Below are 24179 nucleotides of genomic sequence, written 5' to 3'. Positions count from 1 at the left end.
TCGACTACTTCTATAGCTTCTTGAATTTTATCCATATTAAAAGATATATTCCTTCCTCTTTTCCACATGATTCCATCATCTGTGTATAATCCAGTGCTAATTCCCGGAGCCACTTTTCCAAAAATATCATTTATCATAATATTAAATAATATAGGGCTAATTAAACTTCCCTGAGGAGTTCCATTTTCCACACTTTGGATCTGAGATATTTCACCACCGACTTGAACTTGAATTGTTCTGTCAAATAAAAAAAAAACTTAAAACCCAATTAAAAATTCTTATCCTTCTATTCCAATTCTCTTAATTTTAATAAGTAATCCCTCTTTCCATAACATGTCATATGCTTTTTCCATGTCAAAGCCACTAATCCCTCTTTAACTGTTATAGCTTTCTTTACATCCGTTTCCAGCTTTGCCAATCCATCTAATGTTGATTGTTCTTTCCTAAAACCATATTGATTAGGTACCAATGTGTCACACACAGACGGATGTAGAGGCAGAGGTAAGTGGTATATAAAAGGTAAGTTTATTGACAGGTTTTCAGAAAGCAGAATGCAGTAATGAGAATCGGTAAGGATGCTTAGCTGAATAGTCCTTTGGTGGGTTGTGTTGCAGAGTCCAGAGAGATGGGCAGAGAGATGGCAGTCCAGGTAACAGAGCATTAGTCTGAGAGATCACAGAGATGTGAACGGTTGATCAGACAAGGTGTGAATGGTGAGTCCAGGGCTGTATCCGAAATTGCCCCCATACCTTATTCACTATTCCCTACATTAGTCCACTTATACAGTTCACTTGAAGGAGTGAATGAAAACGAGTGAGTGAATTCGGACACTGAGAGCACTGGAAGGACTGCCTCTTTTGCTTGCTGTGTAATAATAATTTGAAACGGGCAGTTCCAGTAGTAATATTAAAGGATTTATCTTGAACTCTGTCATGGAAATTATGTATACACCCTAGTTAAACAATTTAATAATCAATTTACAACGAACTTGTGCCTGTGTTGTACGCTGTAGATGAGCGCGTTGTAAAATGAACGGATGGATGATTCAGCTGCGGGCGCATTCTTCTGGTGAGACGCAGGAATTTAATCGCCGTACGACTCTCACAGTGCATTATGGGTTATCTCTAGACGTTGAGTGTACGTCGGTTGTACACTCGTTTTTGCGGTGCATTGTGGGATTGAATGAGTGCACTCAAGAACGTCCACTATGGTTTCGAACAACACTTAAAATGGCTGTCCCCTCAAGTGCCCTATTTGAGGGTATAGGGGGCAATTTCAGATACAGCCCAGGTATATATAGAGGGTAGGTGATTGGAATCAGGTGAGTGTGATCAGAACTCCGGTGAGGCTGAACAAGTGGGTGGAGTCTCAGGGGGAGTGGTTTGAATAGGTGGCTGAGGTGAATGCCTGACACAAATGCTCCCTTACTCTCAAGAACATAATTTAACCGATTTACATTAGCTTGCATAAATTTGACGTAAGTGCAATTGGCCTGTAATTCCCTGATGCTGATTCAAAATTTCAAAAATGAAAGGTTTTGACAAATAATTCTGCCTTGTCCTTTTCTGTAATGCCTGTCCTTCTTTCTCCTAAAATATCTGGCATAGTTCTTGTCTTATATATTCCAATCATTTTCTTTAACATATTCCATACTTCTCCTAATTCAGTTTCCTTCCCTATGGAACCACAATAATCTCTCCGGTATTTCTTTTTTACCCGTTTAATTGTTCTTCTAGCCGTTGCTCTCTCCCTTTGATATTCTATTACTGTTTCTGGCTTCAATGTTCTTCTCAGCACTTTAAATGCTTTATTTCTGTTTTTAATTGATTTACTGCATCTATTGTTCCACCATGGAACAGCTTTTTTCCTCCCATTTCCTTCAACCTTTGGTATACTTTCTTCTGCCGCTTTGACAAAAATCTGACTTAGTTTCTCTGTACATTTATCAATTATCTTCCTCTGTATTATAGATAAATAATTCTGACTCACATATTTTATAATACCTTTTCCAATCAGCTTTCTCAGATTTCCATTTATGTTGTTTTAGCATCATACTCCATTGCATTTCTAAACCTACCGTGCAAATTATTGGAAAATGGTCACTCCTGACTGTTGACTTCTCTAGCACCCCCCATTGACATTTTACTGCTATTGATGCTGAAACCATTCTTAGATCCACGCATGATTTTATTTGTTTCCTGATGTCAAACATTGTCCTTCTACCATCATTTAAGCATACCAATATGTTGTCTTCCATATATTTTTCCACCACTGTGCCATTTTTATCTGAGATTAAACTTCCCCCTACACACTATGTGCATTAAAATCCCTGCACCATATCACTATTCCTTCTTCTTTACTCCAAATGTTATTTAATTCTAAAGATCACTAAAGATATTTGTTCACATGGATTATAATAGTTTATTTTTGTTATCTTTCCTAATAATGTCCACAATTCCACCTTAATACATTCAAATGGTGTTTCTACCTTTACTTCCCTATAAGCCACCCCATTTTTAATAAACGTAGCACACCCTCCACCTTTTGCTCTTGATCTGTCTTTCCTAATGGATAAATACCCTGGAATAATGAAGTCTAAGTGCAATTTAAGCTATATCTCCTGAATGCATATTAAATCAGGAAGGTCTGTCATTTCATGCACAACCTTCTTAAATTCTTGTCCATTCACAGTCAGACTTCTGGCATTGCATTGTATTATCCTGAATGTCATAATATTTGTTTAGTCTTTGTCTTTCTGGGGTTTCCTGGGAGCTTGCATTATTCTCAAATTGCCCTAACAGGGACTGAATTTCCTCAACTGATACTTCTGTTATTCCCAGCTGATGAGCTGCTGTAGATATAATGATTTTCAGTTTCTCTGTTTGTTTGTTTGTTTGTTTGTGTTTGTTTGTTTGTTTGTTTGTTTGTTTGTTTGTTTGTTTGTTTGTTTGTTTGTTTGTTTGTTTGTTTGTGCTGTACAGTTGATGACTTCAGCAATAAATGCAATGCAACTTACTTAGCTAATCATAAGCATACTCACATTAACATTTGTTTTATACCTCTCTGTTCCCTTGTTTGGAGCTTCAGTTGCATTAGATCTCTCATAACTCATCCTATTTCCTTGTTCATTTTGAACCTTCTTTACTGCTTGTGCAATTCCATTGCAGTCAATGTAGTGTTGATTAGTTCATTTAAGCTTTAAAAGGCTGTATGTGTATGTATTAGAGCATAGAAACCATAACAGGAATTCTAATGGTTTCTACTACCAATATAATTCAAGTGGACCTTCAAGTAAACTGTATGATTGGACTAATGTAGGCAATAGTGAATGAGGGTATAGGGGGCGATTTCGGATACAGTCCAGGTGTTGCTCTCTCCAGTAATGAGCTGATTAATTGAATCAGGTGTGTTAGATGAAGGAGACATGGAACATGTGCAGTGCTGGAGGTGTCCCGAGATAGGTTTAAAAACTCATGAAGTTGTAGATGGTTGAAAGAAGCTGAAGAGCAGTAAACACTTGTAGATTGTACCAAAAGTTTTGTAGGATTTCTGAAAGGGATACTTAATTTTCTTCTTGGATGATTGCTCTTCATGGTTGTGATGGAGATTTGGCTTTGGAAACAATTTATTTTGGTTCTTTTCTTATTTGTTGTTGATGAACCAAGACCAGGGCTGTTTGCTGTTAATGGACCAAGATTAGATCTGTTCCCTGTTAATTGGCCGAGATTTGAGCCACCTGCAGTTGATGGACCAGAATCAGGGCCGTAAGTGTTACCATTGACCATGGCTTTGTGTGACTGTACACCTACACAAGTACATGTTTGGAGCAGATTCTAATAGTTAAACTTTTAATGTTTCCTCAGGTTCTTTTTGGTGACATTTCCAGCAGTTATTGAGTCTGGCTCTGATGCCAAATTGTGTGCAAGTCTTCTGAAACCCAACGAGAGTCTTACTATGACAATTTTTCTGCTTGATGACAAAAACATGGTAACTCAACTTGTGCAGCAGAGGTCTCGGATGGAGTTTCACCAGTGTTTCAGTTTCCAGGTCTGTTATCACACTGCATATGGAATGTTTGTCTGGTCGCATTTAAAAACCCATTCCTCTACAGGCTCCTCAAGTAGATGTAGAGTCCGTGCAGAAACTGCAGGTGGTGGTTAAAGGGCGGTCCTTCAAAATGACAGAGGAGCGGAAAGTGATGTTCAGACCTTACCTGCCTTTGACGTTTATCCAAACAGACAAACCCATCTATAATCCAGGACAAACAGGTGAGCTGTGAATGACCCGCTCAGAACTTTATGCACTTGAGCATGCGGAAAGTCCATTATGTAACTAGTCCCATCTTATTTTAATTATGTAAATTTGTTTTTAATTTTGCAGTGAATTTCAGACTTGTGACCATGGATGCCAAATTTGTTCCTCTTGATCAAATGGTAAGACCTGATCTGCCTGTCTTGATTTTAATGACTCTCTACATGCTTAATTCCTCTGTTTATGTCTTTACAGTACAGTCTGGTGGTGGTGGAGGTGAGTGTTCCCATGCAAGTCTTTGGAGATGCATGTTCTGCAAGTTTTTGTGCACTAACATTCACTTTACCCCCATAATAGGACAATCGTAAAAACCGCATTGGTCAGTGGACAAATGTTTCATCAAATAGGTGGATATTGGAGCTTTCTCATCCGTTAAATCCAGAAGCTCAGGTTGGAATGTACACGCTGCAAGCTATGGTTGGCGACCAAATAATCTCACAGGTTTTTGAGGTGAAAAAATATGGTAAGTCACCACATATGATCTGTAACTTGTAGCCCTGACCACAGATCTGAGGTCCTAATTTGAAGAACTTGTTTATGATTTAGTTTTACCCAAGTTTGATGTCACTGTTGCTGCGCCACAGATGTATAGTGTTGGAGATGTAGGACTGAAAGTTGAGGCTTGTGCCAAGTAAGGAGTGTTTTTTTTTTTTTTTTTTTTTGTGTGTGTCTTTTGGATTGTAAGTTCTTGATCTTGTACCTAATGTTTTCCTAGGTACACATATGGACAACCTGTACCTGGTCAAACGTTGGTGGAAGTGTGCCGTGAGCCACTTCCATTCGCTGTGGTTCCGGGCTTGACTCGTGTGTGCTTTAATAAAACGGCTAAGGTTTGCAACTGCTGTACAGAAAATGATTTGCCATGTCTGATATGCTGACTTTGTAATCTGACAACCTTTTGTTCTGTTACCAGATGAATGACACTGGCTGTGCCTCCTTTACCTTTAGTACATCAACATTTTTCAACACCAGATTTGAGAATAATCTGCAAGATACATTTCTTGTTAATATAAATGTCACTGAGGAGGGAACAGGTGAGCTATTGACTATTTTGAAACCACTGTATTGATTTGGTGTCTTCATGTTAATGACATTTATCTTTCTTTTCAGATGTGGTCATGATAAAATCCACAACCGTGTCCATTACGTTTGAAGTCGGCAAGGTCATGTTTGTAGACCTCCCACAGTTTTTTGACTATGGGTCAACGATTAAGACAAAGGCACGTAAAGGTTCATATTTTGTTACTGAATCCTTCTCCTTGGTTCCATTTCTTCACTTTTCTTTTTCAACAGATCTTGGCAACTTATTTTAATGGGACGCCAATCGCAAGCAAGGCAGTCTATCTTCTGGATGGTAGCCAGTGGCCAAACAAACTGCTGTTGAATCTGGCTACAGACCAGAATGGACTGGCCGTGTTCTCCCTCAACACTGCAAATTTTCCTAAAGTTGATCTGAATCTGGTGGTATGATTTGTCTATCCTTTTTTTATTTTGAGTGAAATCTTTTCTCTTGCAAGAAGCCAATTTCATTCATTTGTTTCCCAGGCAAGTGCAACTCCACAGATTGTTTATGGTTATAAATCACCATACTTCAGTACAGATATGAGGGTAATTCCACTTCTTCAAGCTGCTACTCCCAACAACCCAACATTTAGTGAACTGACTGTAGAGAAGCTTGAGCAGCCACTAAAATGTGGCACTGCATATCCAGTGACTGTCAAGTATTCCTTTGTTGGAGAGACTGGTGACTACAGTGCTGACATCATCTATATGGTGTGTGTGTCTATAGTGGTTTTGATGGTCTGTTTGCCTGGCAACTTTTGTGCACCAGTCTGGTTTTGTCTTCTGACAGGTCTTGTCCAGAGGAGTGATTGTTCTGCATGGATTTGAGAAGGTTCAAGCAAGTGATTCTGATACCGTCACGAGTGGCACAGTGTCGTTTCAGCTGTCTGTTGGAGTCAATATGGCTCCAGTAGTGCAGATATTGGCTTTCTGTGTTCTTCCCAGTAAAAATGTAGTGGCTGCTAGTGTGGCTTTTGACACCAAAATGTGTTTCAATAACCAGGTATGGTGTGCATATGCATCTTCCTTCATGTGGGCAGCTGTGACGTTTCCTTCACCTTGTGAGCTGGTTCTTGTTCCAGGTGTCTTTGCAGTTCTCTCCGGTTACGGCCGTTCCTGGTGAAGGAAATATTTTGACTGTCTCTGCTCAAGCAGGATCCCTGTGTGGCCTCAGTGCTGTTGATCAGAGTGTCCTGATCATGGAGTCTGGAAGACGTCTGAGTGCTGAAGCGGTACCTATGTGCCATTTAATCAGTTTTTGTTTGAACCTATCAGGATGAGTATGTTGCTGACATGCCAGTCAAAGGGCAATGTTTTAATTTTATATCTGACTAAAGTGCCGCCAAAATGCTATCACACTTTCTACACTGCTTTTTACAGTGGTGTTTGTGGGCTTTTAAGTTTAGTCCTCTTATATTAACATTTTGATGTTGGTGACTTTTATTTGTTTGAAGCCATGTTTGTGTAATGCTACTTTACCAGGTTCAGATCTTCCCTTGTGTTTATAGGTGTTCAACCTTCTCCCGGTGCGATCACTATCAGATTATCCTTTTGGTGTTAAAGATGAACAGGAGTGCCTAAATGTTCGACCCCGTCGAGCTGCTTCTACAAACCAAGCTTATGAAACCTTCAAGGTAGAAATTGGTTTATAATTGTAGTCACTAAATGCTCCCTGGGTTCAAAGTTCTTTTTGACCTGTTCTGACAGAGCATGGGGATGAAGATTGCAACCAATTTGCCCGTCCGAGAACCGCCATGCTTGATGTACAACTTGCATGAGGGTGTGTCCCTTAGGTTCTTATTCTAGAATTTGCCATGTGACTTGTTGGTTTAAGTTTATAACTGAATGTTAACATGACTTGACATTAACAACAACTTTTGGTTTCAGTTATGTTTTTTCGTCCTCTTGCGATGGCTGAATTGGCTCCTGCTGCAGTCGAAGAAATACCTGGAGGCGAGAGTAGTTCTTTTGATGTGACCGTCAGGACTTACTTTACAGAAACCTGGATCTGGCAACTTGCTCAAGTGGGGTAAGTAAGGCTATTCTGCCCTTTTCAGCACTTGACACCAAGTCACCATCAGCCTCTTAACCTATTGAGCGGTATGCTCTCACATGTGGGATTTGGAGTGTTTGGAGAAAGCACACAACTGCCACATTCAAACTGTGCGTTGGCTGGCGCTGACCCAGAGACGGACAAGCTTTGCACTGGTCAAATCACTAGTTTGTCAACTTAAATTGTTCCCCTCACTTCTACTTGTGTCCTTTCTTCAGAGATTCTGGATCCACACAAATTCCTCTCAAGGTTCCTGACACAATCACAACGTGGGAGACCGAGGTCTTCTGTCTGTCTTCCAAAGGTCTCGGTCTGGCTCCTCCTGCTCTGCTGACCGTCTTCCAGCCCTTCTTCCTGGAGCTTTCCCTGCCATACTCCATTGTCCGTGGGGAGAGTTTTGAGCTGAAGGCCACAGTCTTTAACTATCTGTCTAAATGCATCATGGTCTGGGTTCACTTTTATTGAGATTTTGGATCCATAGAGGAACTAGATCCAGTTTTTTGCTCAGTGTGCTTTATTCATTGGCAGGTTAAAGTGACACCAACACAGTCCTCAAGCTTCAATCTTAGATCACTTACTGACCCGTATTCATCCTGTCTCTGTGCCAATGCGAGGAAGACCTTTAAATGGGTTTTAATGGCTTCTGTTCTCGGTCTGTTTTGGACTCTATTTCTAAGTTGAGGTGTATGTGAAGTGCTGCTGACTTTGTCTGTACTGTAGGAACTGTGAACGTGACTATCAGCGCTCAGGCCGAACAATCCCAGTCTCTGTGCGGTAATGAGGTTGTGACCGTGCCGACGAGAGGACGCGTTGACGTAGTCACTCGAAGTCTACTTGTTCTGGTAAGTGTTGTGCAGCCTTCTGGGGTTTGACAGTGGAGCTCTTTGTGCTTTTAATTGATGTGGTTTGTTGCTTCTGTAGGCTGAAGGAGTTGAAAGGACGATCACTGAGAGTTGGTTACTGTGTCCAAAAGGTTTGTTTGCACTGTGTCTTTGAAATATGTTCTCCCTGTACCACCAAATGGAAGCCTAGTTATCCATGCTGATCCATTTATTTACTTTTTAAATTTGATCCACAGGAAGCATCCTGTCAGAAGATGTGACTCTCAGCTTTCCAAAAAACCTGATTCAGGGATCAGCCAAATGCTCAGTTTCAGTCATTGGTAAAGTGGTTAATGGAGAGAAACAGTAGGGCTGCAAGATAAAGTGTCCTTCTCGATTAAGCATAATCATCTGTGATTGGTTTTATCCCAAGAATGTTGGTGTGGATATATTTTTTCATTTTGATATTTAGCTTTCATTGGTAGCAACATCCCAGATGCTTTTCATGTTTGTGGTTGCCAGATGTCAGTTTATATATTTACCCCACCCTTTTTGTTTCCGTTATTTGTTAAATGACAAATTCCAAATTCTGATGTTCTGACTCCAATGACTAGTGCCATAAATTGAGCAAAGCTGTTATCAGACAATGACGTTCAGCAGAGTAACTAGTGTTTCTGATGTATGTGTTATTTCTTTTTTGGCTTCTCTTCCTCTCATAGGGGACATAATGGGGCGTGCGCTAAAGAATCTTGATAGCTTATTGCAGGTGCCTTCTGGCTGCGGAGAACAGAATATGATCATTCTTGCTCCCATTATTTACATCCTGAGGTATCTGGAAGTCACAACACAGCTCACCGCAACCATCCGAGCAACTGCCATTGGTTATCTTCAGAGCGGTACAGACAACCAAATCCATTTAGTATTTAGACTAAATCTCAAGTCCTGTTTATTGGGGTGCTTCAGGCTGTCTAAACCATTCTGACCAAATTCCCATGTGGCTTTTGACCTGAACAGGATACCAAGGACAGCTGAACTACAGGCACAGTGATGGTTCATACAGCACATTTGGTTATGATGAATCCAATACATGGTGAGTTTCATGCAGTGCTTGTCTTGGATATCACTGAAGCAGTTTGATTTTAATAAAACTTCCTTGACCAGGTTGACTGCCTTTGTCCTGAGGTCTTTTGGCCTTGCGAGAAACTTCATTTACATCGATCCGAATGTCCTTCAGAGTGCAAAGGACTGGTTAATAAGCACGCAGGGTTCAGATGGCTGTTTTATGCAGCAGGGAACTCTGTACCACAATGAAATGAAGGTGTGTTTTCTCGTTTTTCAAATGCACAGTAAAATCGACCTCCGACCTGTTATGGATTATGCTGTGTTTTAGGGTGGAGTGGGTGATGGTGTCACCATGACTGGCTACATCATCGCAGCGCTGCTTGAACTAGGCGTCCCTGTCATGGTAAGAACATTACATATCTGTACTTTTCAAGCTTGTAGTCTTTGATTGCTTTTAAATTTGACATGTATTTCTATGGTTAAATCTAGGACTTGAAAGTATAATACTGGCGAAACAACTACTTTTATATTGCTTTCTATAAGGCTGAACTGTTGTGATTTCCTTAACATGAGCATCTTTTGCAGTTTGTAAATGGTACTTAATGTTGGCCCCTTTTTTTTTTTTTTTTTTTTTTTTTTTTTTTTCTGCTAGTTGTCCTTGGTAGTTTTTAAAGGTGCTGCATGGTTGACACTGTTTGCTCTGCTCTCAGGATCCTGCCATTACTAAAGCTCTGTCATGCTTGAGATCTTCCGTTGGGAACTTGGGAAACATTTACACCACTGCTCTGCTTGCCTACACCTTTAGTCTGGCTGAAGAAACCAGTACACGATCACAGCTTTTAACGGCCTTGGACACCACTGCCATTTCTGAAGGTGAGATTTAATATCAGGTTCATTGAATAAGTTTGTGCTTTTTATAAAACATCTTTGAAAGTGGCTTCACTAATGTGTTTTCTCCCCTCCATCTTGTCTTTTAGGTCCTGAGCTCCATTGGTCTCAGACTTCATCTGGTGATACTCTGGCAGTGGAAATCAGCTCATATGTACTGCTAGCCTATCTCACGGTGCAGACTGTAACTACAGCTAATCTGGTGAATGCTAACCGCATTGTCAACTGGCTCGTGGCCCAGCAGAATGCCTATGGAGGCTTTTCATCCACCCAGGTGACTTTAACTATTAAACATGCATAACTTATGCCCACTTTGTTGCATTTTATCAAATTACTTGAGAGGAAATGGCTGCAGATCTAATTGCGGAGCATGGCATTAGCATTACAAGAATTGCAAAACACAGCGAGTTTAACAGATCATTACTTGCGCAAATGTACAACAGCACTTGAGAAATGCATTGAGACTTAAAACCTTTATTTCTATAAGTGAAATGGTTGTGTGATGTAAACGACAGTAGTGAGCATTTGAAGTGGATTGAAACCTTTCAAAGTTGTCCTAAAACAAAGACCATCACTTTGGGCTCTTTTGATCCACTTCAAATGTGACTACTGTAGTTCAATTAAGAGATTCCCATAATTGGTTTTGACGCTGATATGGATTCAAAGGAATATTTCACTCAAAATTTGAACGTTTTGGCACTTGGTCTTTTGTTCCAAACCTGTAAGACTTTCATCTCTGTGTTCAGCAGAAGATTGTTAGTCAGTTGACTGTAGCCATTCACTGCCATCGTGTGGGTGAAAAATACTTTGGCAGTCAATGGCTACCAGCAACTCTTTGGTAATCAGCATTGTTTAAAATGCGTTTGGGGCATTGTAATTTTGAATAAGGTGACAAATCTACCTTTTAAAAGCAGTTTGCTTGTTTTAGGACACTGTGGTGGCTCTTCATGCCCTGTCGGTGTATGCTGCTCAAGTGTTCAGCTTGGAGGGATCCAGCACGGTTACCGTTCAGTCGTCAGTGGTAGGAGGAGACTTTTATACCTTCAAAGTGAATCGGGACAACCGGCTCCTTTATCAGGAGAAGCCGCTGAAGAGCTTTCCAGGCAAATATAGTGTAAAAGCGAAGGGCTCCTCCTGTGTGTCTGTGCAGGTTTGTATATGCACCTCATTTATTTCGGTTTCATTTGTGCTCATGCTAATTCTCCTTATTTTGCAATCATAGATTGCGTGTTTCTACAACATCCCGACACCCATTATAGCTGCCACAACACTGAGCGTTGAAGCAAGGGTGACGGGAGATTGCCGGCCACCTGGACCCAGTCTCATGCTGAACTTCACAGTGAAGTAAGAACCTCTTTGACTCTGCATCCATTCTGAGCCTGTGTGGAGACCTCATAAAAGCAAAACTAAAGTTTCATTTCACAAGGATTCACTACAAATTCAAGTTTTACATGAGGAGAAATCTTTGTCTTATGCCACCTCGGGCAGTGTGTGTGTTGTGTGTGTGTGTGTGTGTGTGTGTGTGTGTGTGTGTGTGTGTGTTTTTTTTTTTTTTTTTTTTTAAAACTAGGTTTAATTTGTCCAAAGCACTTCAGTGTTAAATTTTTGCAATGCAAGTTTGGCTTAATGCTCTTAAAAGCAACAGGGAAGCAGCTGCTCTTCATGTTGTCTCTTGATTCAGATACAACGGTGAAAAACCAACTACTAACATGGTTCTAGTGGACATAAAGCTCTTGTCGGGATTCACCGCAGACACATCACTGGTTTGTATATTAATATTTTTTTTTAAATGGTGACTTGATCCTTGAAGCAGCTTGAATGTAAGTGATGGGGTTTGTTTCAGCTTGGATCTTCGCCGGAGTGGTTTGCTCCATTAGTGCAGCGGGTCGATGCTGAAGATGATCGCGTGTTTGTTTATCTTAAAGAGGTGAGACCTGTGTATATTCTTTACCAACGACTTTGTCACGGTGGTAACACTTTACAATACGTGTGCACAAATGCATTAATTCATGCTTAATGCACAGATGATCGAGTTAATGTATAATTAATGAAGAACTAAACTGTTTATTAATAATTACTACATCAGCAACTAATGAACATTCTGTATGATTCATAGATTACGTAATCAATAAATTGTTATTAGTTAAATGTGTCAATGTATTCCATAATAACTTCTTTTATTAACTAATAGTGTAAATTCATGTGTTAGTTACTACACTGGTCAAAGCTATGTACTTCAACTTCCAGTTGTCTGCTTTAATCATTAGCTAATGATTTGTAAAGATATCTGTTATTGATATGGAATTAATACATTATGACACATTTAACTAATAACAATTTATTGATTACTTAATCTATGAATCATACAGAATGTTCATTAGTTGCTGATGTAGTAATCATTAATAAATTGATTAGTTCTTCAATTATACATGAACTCAATTTAATGCACAGATAATCACATGAATTAATGCACATGTGTGCACGTATTGTAAAGTGTTACCGTCACGGTCTTTGGATTTGTCCCATATTTAAAGATGTTGGCATTCTGTTTTCCTTTTTATTCCTGTGAAGCTGCTTTGAAACGGTCTGTATAATTTTCACAGGTTCCCAAAGGTGTCCCAATGAGCTATAGACTGCAGTTGAAACAGGTTCTTGCAGTTCAGAATCTCAAGCCAGCGGTCATCAATGTCTATGACTACTATCAGACAAGTACTACATCTCTTACTCGTGCTTTTGATGAATTTCATGTGGAAGACAAAGCTAATTTCCTTTTCTTCTTTCAGGTGACTCATTCGAGACTACATACACGTCCCCTTGTCAATGATTGTGCTACAAAATGCATGAATCAAATAAAACTCCTTTTAAAAATGAGTGTTAATTTAGTTTGTTTTACTTCTCTCCCTCTCCTCCAATTGACCATATGCACGGATTACTTCCTTAGACAAGCCAAGTCTTTTCCGGTCAACTGTACTGTGCCGTAATATGAGCGTACTTTGTTCGTTTTCTCTACATGATCCATTCACAACTGAAGAAAAGTGTTTTATCTAAGAGGACCAAACGTCCATGTATACAGTTTCAAAAATGGCAAACGCAAGTTGAGGGAAAAAAAGCGAGTAAATCGGCTAAATGCGCTATGAGCATTGCTATGATTGACAGTAATAACTGGACGAAACATCTGATAAGCTGATGTCAAAAGAGCTTAAATGATGCAGACTAAATTTGAAGTAACAACTACAGCAGGAACAAGTTTGTGTTGGTTAAATATAGGCTATTTAAAAGATTTTACAGTTCAAGATAAAACTTAGATGTAGTTAAATTTCATAAAATTTCAAATTCATATTGAGTGAATTTAATTATACAATAAATATTTAACGTATTTGTAGTGAACTATATATTGATATTTAAATTCAATAAATGATTCAATTAAAGTTAAAAGGCTTTAAAATATTGCAAGTTTTAAATGTTCATGAAGGCAAGTTACTGATTATCAAGAATAAGATTATGTCCTTGAGAAGTATCGCTAGCTAACGTTAGGATAAACATTATGATAGTGTTTAGTAAAAAAACCTTGTGAGAAACTAGGCTCGGTCGGGGGACCAGTTCTCCTCTGGCCAGACAAAACCAGCAGTTTGTACCAATGTCCGATTGTAGAGAACTCATCAGGTTCCTGTGGAGTAGTGCCGATGGCCGTCTAGGTTGGCGAGGTCTTCATTGATGATCCGTCTCTGGAGCTCATCTGGTTGACATTCAGGGCTATAGAAGTCATCTCCAGGTGGTGATCCATGATCTAAGCTGGGTACGGACTGGATCCGGGGGACTGCAGTGACCATCTGATCCGGATACAGGCTGGGTCTGGTGGCTACGGTGACCTCGGAATAAGAATGAAACAGACTAATATTAGCGTAGATGCCATTCTTTTAACGATGCAACGGGTACATCAGGTATTATGGGAAGTGTTTTTGGTTCCGGTTGACCTAATTAATGCAGCCTAACAATCCTTTAACGGATTTGAATTGTAAAAAATGTGATAATGTTTTTATGTGTAAGCCAGGTTAAAGAGATGTGTCTTTAATCTAGATTTAAACTGACAGTGTGTGTCTGCCTCCCGAACAGTGTAAGGTAGATTGTTCCAGAGTTTAGGCGCTAGATAAGAAAATGATCTGCTGTAATTAGCAAGATTTTAAAATCTATACGATGTTTAATAGGAAGGCAGTGCAGTGTTGACAGAACCGGGCTAATATGGTCATACTTTCTGGTTATACTAAGAACTCTAGCTGCTGCATTTTGGACCAGCTGGAGTTTGTTTACTAAGCGTGCAGAACAACTGCCCAATAAAACATTACAATAATCTACCCTTGAGGTCATGAATGCCTGGATTAACATTTCTACATTTGACATTGAGAGCATAGGTCGTAATTATGATATATTTTTTAGATGAAAAAATGTGGTTTTGCAAATGCTAGAAATGTGACTTTCGAAGGAAAGATTGCTGTCGAATAGGACACCTAGGTTCCTGACAGATGACAAAGAATTGACAGAGCAGTCATTGAGTATTAGACAGTTTTTTAGGTTATTACATGCGGAGGTTTTATGTCCAATAATTAACACCTGTTTTTTTTTTTTCAGAATTTAGCAGTAAGAAATTACTCGCCATCCAATTTTTTATATCAACTATGCATTCTGTTAGTTTTTCAAATTGGGATGTTTCACCGGGTCGTGAAGAAATATAGAGCTGCGTATCATCAGCATAACAGTGAAAGCTAACACCATGTTTCCTGATGATATCTCCCAAGAGTAACATATAAAGTGTAAAAAATAATGGCCCTAATACTGAGCCTTGAGGAACTCCATACTGCACTTGTGATTGATATGATACCTCGTCATTCACTGCTACGAATTGATGCCAGTCAGATAAGTGATATTTGAACCAAGCGAGTGCACTACCACTAATGCCAACATAATTTTCAAGTCTATTTTAAAGAATGTTGTGGTCAATAGTATCAAACGCAGCACTAAGATCCAGTGGCACTAACAGAGAGATGCATCCACGATCAGAAGACAGGAGAAGGTCATTAGTAACTCTAATAAGAGCAGTCTCAGTGCTATGATACGGTCTAAACCCTGACTGGAAATCCTCACAGATACCATTTTTCTCTAAGAAGGAACACAGTTGTGAGGACACTACCTTTTCTAGTATCTTTGACAGAAAAGGGTGATTTGAAATTGGTCTGTAATTGTTTAATTCATTGGGATAAAGTTGTTTTTTTTAATGAGAGGCTTAATAACAGCCAGTTTGAAGGTTTTGGGGACATATCCTAACGATAGTGACAAATTAATAATAGTCAGAAGAGGATCTATGACTTCTGGAAGCACCTCTTTTAGTAGCTTAGATGGAATCGGGTCTAACATACATGTTTAGATGGTCGGTTTAGATGATTTAAAAAGTTTATACAACTCTTCCTCTCCTATAGTAGAAAACGCAAAGAATTGTTCCTCAGAAGATCTATAGCATATCTGATGCGATACTGTAGCGGATGGCTGCATAGTTACAATTTTATCTCTAATAGTATCTATCTTGGTAGTAAAGAAGTTCATAAAGTCATTACTGCTGTGCTGTTGGGAAAAGTCAACGCCTGTTGGCGATTTATTCTTCGTTAATTTAGCCACTGTATTGAATAAATACCTAGGGTTATGTTTGTTTTCTTTTAAGAAAGATGAAAAATAATCTGATCTGGCAGTTTTTAATGCCTTTCTATAGGATATGTTACATTCACGCCAGGCTGTACGGAAAACCTCTAGTTTTGTTTTCTTCCAGCTGTGTTCCATTTTCTGTCCTGGGGCCTCATTTATAAAGACTTGCGTAGAAACCATCCTTGATTTTATCTAAGAACTTTTCTGATTTGATCGTAAGAGCGATTCAGAGAAACGAACGTACCACGAAATCCATGCGTACGCCAGTCATTCGGTTATAAATCACAAATGATCGTGGAATTGTGTGCAGCTGAATGTTCCGCCGTCGAAACGCCCCTGCTTAATTAATTAACATATAAAATGAGCTCATTCCTAAAGCAAAAACTCTGTGACAATGGCAAGTAAAAAGAAGCGCAAGAAATCAAATTATAGTGAGGCTGAACTATCTGCAATACCAGGCATTACCACAAGGAAACGGTCGTACGCCAAGCTGGAATCTGACGTGGAGATAAGTACTTTTCCACGTCAAAGACGGTTTTTATAAATCTGTACTTTGACGTGGATTTGATCGTACGAACACTCTAAGATCAAATCAGTGCGTAAGAAAGTTTTATAAATGAGGCCCCTGCTCTCTTCAGTGCACGAGTGAGTTCATTATACCACAGTATACCGTTGGACTGTTTTTCTTAATCTTTCTTAACCGCAGAGGAGCAACTGTATCTAAAGTGCTAGAAAAAGAGAGTCTATAGTTTCTGTTGCATCATCAAGTTTTTCTGAGCTATTGGATATGCTGAGGAATTCAGATAAATCGGGAAGATTACTTACAAAGCAATCTCTTTCCACATCAATTCCATGCGACAATATTAAATCTTGAGTATGATTTCGGCAATGAGTAGGTCCTGACACGTGTTGTCTAACCTCAATAGAGTTCAGAATGTCTTTAAATGCTGATCCCAATGCATCTTTTTCATTATCAACATGGATGTTAAAATCACCCACTATTAAGACTTTATCGAGAAGAGATGATGCCAACCCCTCAGAGGACCATTGATGATGCGAGCCTTGAAACAACATACAGCACTACCCAATTTTGCTACAAGTTTGATTGCAACACATAATCATTACTATTAGTGTTCATCATCTGTTTGATTACACCATTAATGATTTTAACATACATCTATACCATATGAACATCGACTTGACATACAGTAGTCACCACTAGTAAACTACTAAATATATTGTAGTAACCTACATTTTTGTACAGCTGCAAAAATGCAACCATTTGTATTGTGTAAAGTGCTATACAAATAAACTTGAATTGAATTGAATTATCTACAGCCAACACTAACTCGGATAGAAAATCAGCAAATTCCTAAATACAGTCTGTATGGTGCCCAGGTGGCCTGTATACAGCTAGTACAAACGTCACGGCGGATTTATCATTAATACTTGTTCCTCTGGATAATGTTATATGAAGCACCATTTCTTCAAACGAGTTATACTTAAAGCACGTTCTCTGAGAAACACTGAAAATATTGCTATAAATTGTAGAAACACCTCCCCCCTTACCTTTTAGTCACGGCTCATGTTTGTAACAGTAATTTTTGGTGGTAGCCTCGTTTAAAATAATGTAATCATCTGGTTTTAGCCAGGTTTCTGTCAAACAGAGCACATCTAGGTTATGATCAGGGATCATATAATTTACAAAAACTGCTTTCGTAGAAAGTGACCTGATTTAATAAGCCAAGCTTTATCTTTTCTTTTCTCTGTATTATATACATTTTTTATTTGTTGAACATCAGTTAAATTGTTACTCTTAAGTTGCTTTGGACATTTATTGTATTTTCTAGCTCGGGGAACAGACACAGTCTCTATGGTGTGATATCTGTGACGTGAGGCAGCTAGCAGACGGTCGGTTTAGCCAGTCTGTCTGCTTCCTGACCTGGGCCCCAGTTAGTCAAGTGCAAACTCTAAGACTATGCGCCATATTTCTAGATAGGAGAGAAGCTCCACATCCGAAGGGATGAAGAGCATCTCTTTTCAACAGGTCAGGTCTGCCCCAGAAACTCCTCCAATTGTTTATGAAACCTATGTTATTCTGCGGGCACCACTTTGACATCCAGCCGTTTAATGATGACGATCTACTATGAATCTCGTCACCACGGTAAGCAGGGAGGGGACCAGAGCATATTACAGTGTCTGACATCGTACTTGCAAGTTCACACACCTCTTTAACATTATATTTAGCGATCTCCGACTGGCGAAGTCGAACATCATTAGTGCCGACGTAAATAATCTTACTGAATTTACATTTAGCATTAGCCAGCACTTTTAAAATTGCCAAGATGTCAGGTGCTCTGGTTCCCGGTAAACTTTGGACTATGGTGGCTGGAGTCTCTATTTTCACGTTCCGTACAATAGAATCGCCAATAACAAGAGCACTTTCATCAGGTTTCTCAGTGGGTGCTTCACTGAGTGGGGAGAACCTGTTTGATGTTCTGATCGGAATGGAAGAGCGGTGTTTTGACCCGTATGCCGCCTCACAGTCACCCAGTTGCCCTCCTGCACAGGTGCTGTAACTACCGGAACCGAACAATTTGCATGACTCCCTGGGCTAATCACATCCAAAGCCATATCTAAGGCCCTCACATTCTTACTATCCTTTATTAAAGTTTGGATGTGTGTCTTTAGTTCTGAAATCTTCACTGTCAGCCTAGCTGTTTCCTTGCATTTATCACATGTATAACGCTCACTGCCGACAGAGATAGATAGACTATACATGTGGCAAGTGGTGCAAACAACAATAGCAGGAGAAGAAGCCATTACTCACCGTTATTGTAGAATGGTTCCAACTTACCACTGTTGTTTTGATGAACTCTTGAAGAGAGGAGCGGGAGGAACAACGGAGTTGCAGATCGCGGTTGTGGAATAAAAGCGAACAGTCGGCGAGAGAAAAAGGAAAGCGGTAGTAGGCGCAAATAGCGAATGCCAATGTAAATGTACGACACCAGTGGCAAGCTAAATGGCTAAGGGAATGCTAACGTGCTGCACTCACGGTTAATGAGTAAAGTGAGCGATCAGAGCAGTCAGATTAGTGGTTTTTTAAAGGCAGTCAAAGCTCCTGTTACTGTTCACAAAACAGAAATTGACAATGACATGCAAAAGGATTAATCTAACAAGGCAAATGACAACCTCAACAGACAATTTCCAATCCATAAAAAAGCCACATCCCATTAGGAAGTGTAGAGGTTTTTGCAGTCTTTGCAGGAAAGAAAAGCTTACCTCAGAGAGAACTCCCAATGCTCCAGATGCTGCTCATCAACTACTCACCAGGCAAAGAACTGTAAGGCAGTAATCCAGTGCTCTGAATGAAATAGTGACAAGCATATAGCTGCCCTACACAATGGCCCAGCCCCCTGGTTAAAAAAGCAGGATACCGAAACCCTCAACAAACTATGGCGGGGAGCAGAAAGAGACTCCTTCCCTAGTTGCCACATCCACCTGCACAGAAGTGTGGGGGGATCACAATAGCAGAAAGTCCAGTTCAAAGATCTGCCTGGTGAACGTATACCCAAAAGTTGAGCCTCAGAACAAACAAAGGGTTTATGCAGTCATAGATGATCAGACCCATATGTCGAAGGTTGAATGCTCAGAACATGTACATGCTCAGAACATGTGCAGGTGTCGCACAGACTGAAGGATAGCTGACAGCTTTGTAGTAGAATCCATTGATGGGAAAACATGCCTTGCTCTTCCATCACTTATTGAATGCAATCCCATTCCAAACAACAGAACAGAGATTCCTACTCCAAAGGGAGCACAATTTTATAGTCACTTAAAATCAGTAATCAGCCTCTAAAATTCCGAGTCTAGATCCAAAGGCCAAAATTATGCTTCTGGTCAGAAGAGCTCTCATCCAGGCACACAAGGTGGTAGAGCAAATGTAACGGACCACTACATGCTCCTTTTGCACAGACTAGCCCTTGGGTGGGTGATAGTTGACAGCAAGTTTCCTTCAAGTTCATATGGTTTACTGTTGCTGAGGATTAAGCATTAAAGTCCTGTGGTTCAGTTTATAGGCCACTTGTTTTCGGAAAGATAGATTTTTTTTTTTTTTGCTTTGGTTCTGCTCTACAGGAGGGCAGATGATAAGGTTGTTGATAAACGCCTCCCAACCTTCATTGTCTGAAAGTGTGTGTGCGAGGCTGTTCATGTCCACATGTAAGCAAGTTTGTTCTGAATATTGTCTTTCAGACAGAACAGGGGCAGTATAGATTTTAGTTCTAGGCTATCACTTTTCTGCTGTTAGGATTCAGACTGGGAGGTTAATAATAAAGCTCTACTGCCCTCTAGTATTGAAAGCTGGTAAGTCTGATAAAGTCATAAGTGTTAGAAGTCATTTAACATCCTTGCCATCTCATAGGTTTGTTTGAGTTATATAGCCTCCATAACTTTTTTTCAGTCAAACTGATACTAGATCATTTGTTTTTGCTTTGTACTTTTTTCCATTAAAAAAAAAAAAAAAAAAAAAAAACCTTGGCATTATTACAAAAACAGGCATTTAAGTGGTTAAAATACTGGACATTATTATATTTTTGATTCCATCAGGACAAAAAAAATGTCAGATTGACATTTGTATGACTGTTTTTCTAACTTTTAAAAATTGACCTCTAACTTTTTAAAATTGACATACAAGGGTTAAACATGAATTATTTCAGTTACAGATCCAAAGGCAACATTTGTAACTTTTTTTTAAGTTTTTTTTTTATTGTCTAATATTTATATTTTATTTATTTTATCACCACTTTTTTCCCCTTTAGCATATTCTGATTCCCTCGTGTTGTGAATGTAATGACGCTCTCCTGCTTTTCTCTCCAGAGCAGGTGGACTCAATAACAACACTCACACAGAACATTCTGGCTGTTTGCTGTACTCAAACACAGCAGAAGCGACCCGCTGCGACCCACACCGCTCAGCTGGAACAGTTCTGACAGACTCAGTGTTTGGTTCAGGATTGTGTCAGAATACAGGATCACGTCTTTTTGAGAACTCATCCAGAAACCAAATGAGCAAATGCTTTCTTTCAGGTTTTCTTTAGAGACCTTTGTAAATTCAGAATTAGTGCTGTTACATCAGGTTTAGTTAAATAATCTTGCATTTGTCTATTTAGTTCTATCTGTCTGTCTGTCTGTCTGTCTGTCTGTCTGTCTGTCTGTCTGTCTGTCTATCTATCTATCTATCTATCTGTCGTTCTGTTTATATTATTTCAAGACATACTTTATCAGAATAAATCATATTTTTCTAGCAACACTAGAGTGTGTGACATCTGGGAATTATGACTAAATGTGTTTGAATAATTAATTTATTGTATCTGAACACAGCTCATGGAGTGCATCATTCTTCCTGATATGAACAGCAGAATCTGATGGAAAGCAACTACTGTGCTGAAGCTCTATATGACTCTATGGGGAATATCCCACCCTATAATCACCTATTGATTAATGCTTTCCTGACAGATATAAGGTAAGATCATGATACTGTCAAGTCCTCTTGGACCAGAATCTGTTGATCTTTTCCACAGACACTTGAGCATCATGGGAAAACCACAACAACATTACTGATTAGTTGAGCGCAGCTCCACCACTAATGCATTATGGGAGAACACATGCTTTAGTAGATGTGTATCTATCTATACAGCCAGAGGGGGGGGGGATGTAGAATAACAACAACAACAACAACAACAACAAACAAATCCAGGAAAATGCAGGTAACAGAGTTAAAGGGAGTGCTTCTTCTAATTTCAGTTTATATAAAAGATGTCTGTCCACAGAAGCAATCAATCAATCAGATTGCAAACTCTCCACCATGTCCAAGACCAAAGAGCTGCCCAAAGATGTCAGGGACAAGATTGTAGACCTATATGGGTTATAAGACCATCGCCAAGCAGCTTGGTGAGAAGGTGACAACAGTTGGGTGAAACATGGAGGAGGAAACATTATGCTTTGGGTTTTTTCCTGCTAAGGGGACAGGACAACTGCACTGCATCAAAGAGATGATGGACGGGGCCATGTACCATTAAATCTTGGGTGAGAACGTCCTTCCCCCAGCCAGGAGATTGAAAATGGATCGTGGATGGGTATTCTAGCATGACAATGACCCAAAACACACGACCAAGACAACAAAGCAGTTGCTCAAGAAGAAGCACATTAATGTCCTGGAGTGGCCTACACTCTTAAAAATAAAGGTGCTTTAAAAGGTTTTTCACAGCAATGCCATAGAAGAACCATTTTTGGTTCCACAAAGAACCATTTGGTCAAAGGTTCTTTAAAGAACCATCTCTTTCTTACATTTTTATCATCTGAAGAACCTTTTGCCACAAATAACTTTTTGTGAAACAGAAAGTTTCTTCAGATGTTAAAAATTCTATATAGAACCATTTAGACAAAAATCTGTTTGTCTGTCTATAACCAATTGTTCTGGCATTCCATCTATTGTTCTATCTATTGTTCTATCTTCCTGTATCTCTGTCTATTGTCTGTCTTTCTTCTCTTTTTATTGTGCTGTCAGGAGAGAGTGTATGGACAGGAAGGAGGAGAAAGAAAAGGATGAGTGTAGAAATGAGAGAAGAAGAGGGGGTGAGAATTCCACTTAGTGTCCATCTAATGCACCATCTAATGCACACACACACACACACGCTTACTCACTCACTCACATGCCTCTGAGGTCTTGGATCATCTCACAACAGAGGAGTTGACAGGACGAATGCTCATCTGACAGATCAGAGAGATAACAGGCAGAAGAGGATCCTCAAGATCACATACAGACACATACATCTGACAGGTAAGACCTTTCACTCTGTGGCCTTTTAACCTTATTTATTAATAATGAAAGAGAAGCAGTATAGTAAAGTAGAGAAATGATCAGCATTTCTTTAATTTCTTTACAGTTCTTTGCATTATGCAAGAATTATTATTTGAACTGCCGTCTCATAATTTACATTCAATGTGATATTCACATGTGGGCTGTTTGTGATGTTTCTGTAAAGTAGCTGATCAGGGTGTGGTCCTCTTTGCCCTTTAAACTAAACAGTTATATCACTACAGTATTACCGAGAACAGTGCTACAACAGTGCATGCAATGTCGGGTGACTGGTATATTGTATATTACATTAGATTATTACAAGTGTTCTGTTTGGATTTAATTAGTGATGTTTGCCATGAAAAGCATAACTGTTATTATTATCTGTATTAAGTATTAAACAACATTTGTGGTCTTGACATGAATGGCATGTCTTGTTGAGGAGAGCTGTGCTGTTACTTTAGTAACTGATCAGATGCACTATTTCCACATGCTGGACCATAAAACAGTAAAAAAAAATTAAAAATAAATAAATAATCCCACAGATGCACAATTAAGGAGGAGCGATATCTAGAAACTAGATGATGACAGAGTGAGAGACTGTTGTGCACACAAACCAACTAGAATAACTGTCTTAGCAAATAAAATAAGTTTTTTCTTTTATTTTTGGTTGGTAAAACTCATTATTTTCTGCAGACTGATCCGGCGTCGCATTGCTATCCATCAGAGGCTGTGTGAGGCGCAGGGGTGCGGGATGTCTAAAGACATGCCGTCTGTCCCAGAGCATCTACCCCTAAAGGATAGTCCACGCTCACTTTCCAGCGAGCCGCTCACACCTCGCTCTGAGAACACGGTCTTAAGCCTGTCCCACAATGACACCCTCTGGACCCTTCAGCCTGCTCCAGGAAACTGCGAGTACTACTGGCAGGCCATCCTCCTTATGACCTCTGGGGGTAGCGTGCTACTCTGCGGGATGGTGTTAAGTGGACTTTACTTCGCTGGCTTCTCCATGATGGCCACCATTATCCTAGGTCCCGCCCTGCTGTCCGTGGGGCTGATGGTGCTGGTGGTGGGCATTGTTTTGATGCCCATAACAAGACAAATGAGGCATCAGAGTGCAACGAAACGCCTCTGCAGTTACTACAAGCCTCAAATAAACCTTTGAGGAGAACTTACTGTAAAGGGATAGTTCGCTAAAAATAAAACTTCTGTCATGACTTACTTACTCTCCACTTGTTCCTAACCTCATTCATACAGGAGGGTGAGTAAATGATCACAGAAGTTTAATTGCTTGGGTGAACTATAGATTGAATTCAAGACACTACAGGCAAAACCATTGTTTCTTTTTTTTTTCATGCACAGAAATCTCATAGACTCCATGTCTGCAGTTGGAAAGAGAAACTTCAGGATGGATTCTTTTCCCCTTGGGTCTG

At 39.6% G+C, this 24179-nt stretch overlaps 2 protein-coding genes across 2 annotated transcripts; both read left to right on the top strand.

Annotated features, from left to right (window-relative positions):
• Nucleotides 1–468: 468 nt before the first annotated feature.
• On the top strand, nt 469–13021 carry LOC141294210 (alpha-2-macroglobulin-P-like). The gene is made up of 35 exons (XM_073826324.1): nt 469–501; nt 615–649; nt 3864–4047; nt 4112–4268; nt 4381–4433; nt 4507–4527; nt 4609–4774; nt 4858–4942; nt 5027–5141; nt 5225–5345; nt 5422–5531; nt 5605–5775; nt 5857–6084; nt 6164–6376; nt 6456–6605; nt 6882–7007; nt 7081–7153; nt 7261–7402; nt 7645–7870; nt 7955–8078; nt 8147–8268; nt 8348–8399; nt 8505–8588; nt 8967–9143; nt 9262–9337; nt 9409–9565; nt 9638–9712; nt 10020–10182; nt 10287–10471; nt 11126–11347; nt 11420–11541; nt 11879–11960; nt 12041–12124; nt 12801–12906; nt 12981–13021. Exons 1-35 carry the CDS (start codon nt 469–471, stop codon nt 13019–13021), a joined length of 4281 nt encoding a protein of 1426 aa, XP_073682425.1.
• Nucleotides 13022–23474: 10453 nt separating this feature from the next.
• Nucleotides 23475–23911, top strand: LOC141335238 (phosphoinositide-interacting protein-like). Its single transcript, XM_073840641.1, has one exon. It carries the CDS (start codon nt 23501–23503, stop codon nt 23909–23911), a length of 411 nt encoding a protein of 136 aa, XP_073696742.1. The 5' UTR covers nt 23475–23500.
• The last annotated feature ends 268 nt before the right edge of the window (nt 23912–24179 follow it).

Source organism: Garra rufa, chromosome 1, assembly GCF_049309525.1.
Source record: "Garra rufa chromosome 1, GarRuf1.0, whole genome shotgun sequence".
NCBI lineage: Eukaryota > Metazoa > Chordata > Actinopteri > Cypriniformes > Cyprinidae > Garra > Garra rufa.
The sequence above is the reverse complement of the archived record's forward strand: the minus strand, read 5'-3'. Positions and strand labels throughout refer to the sequence as shown.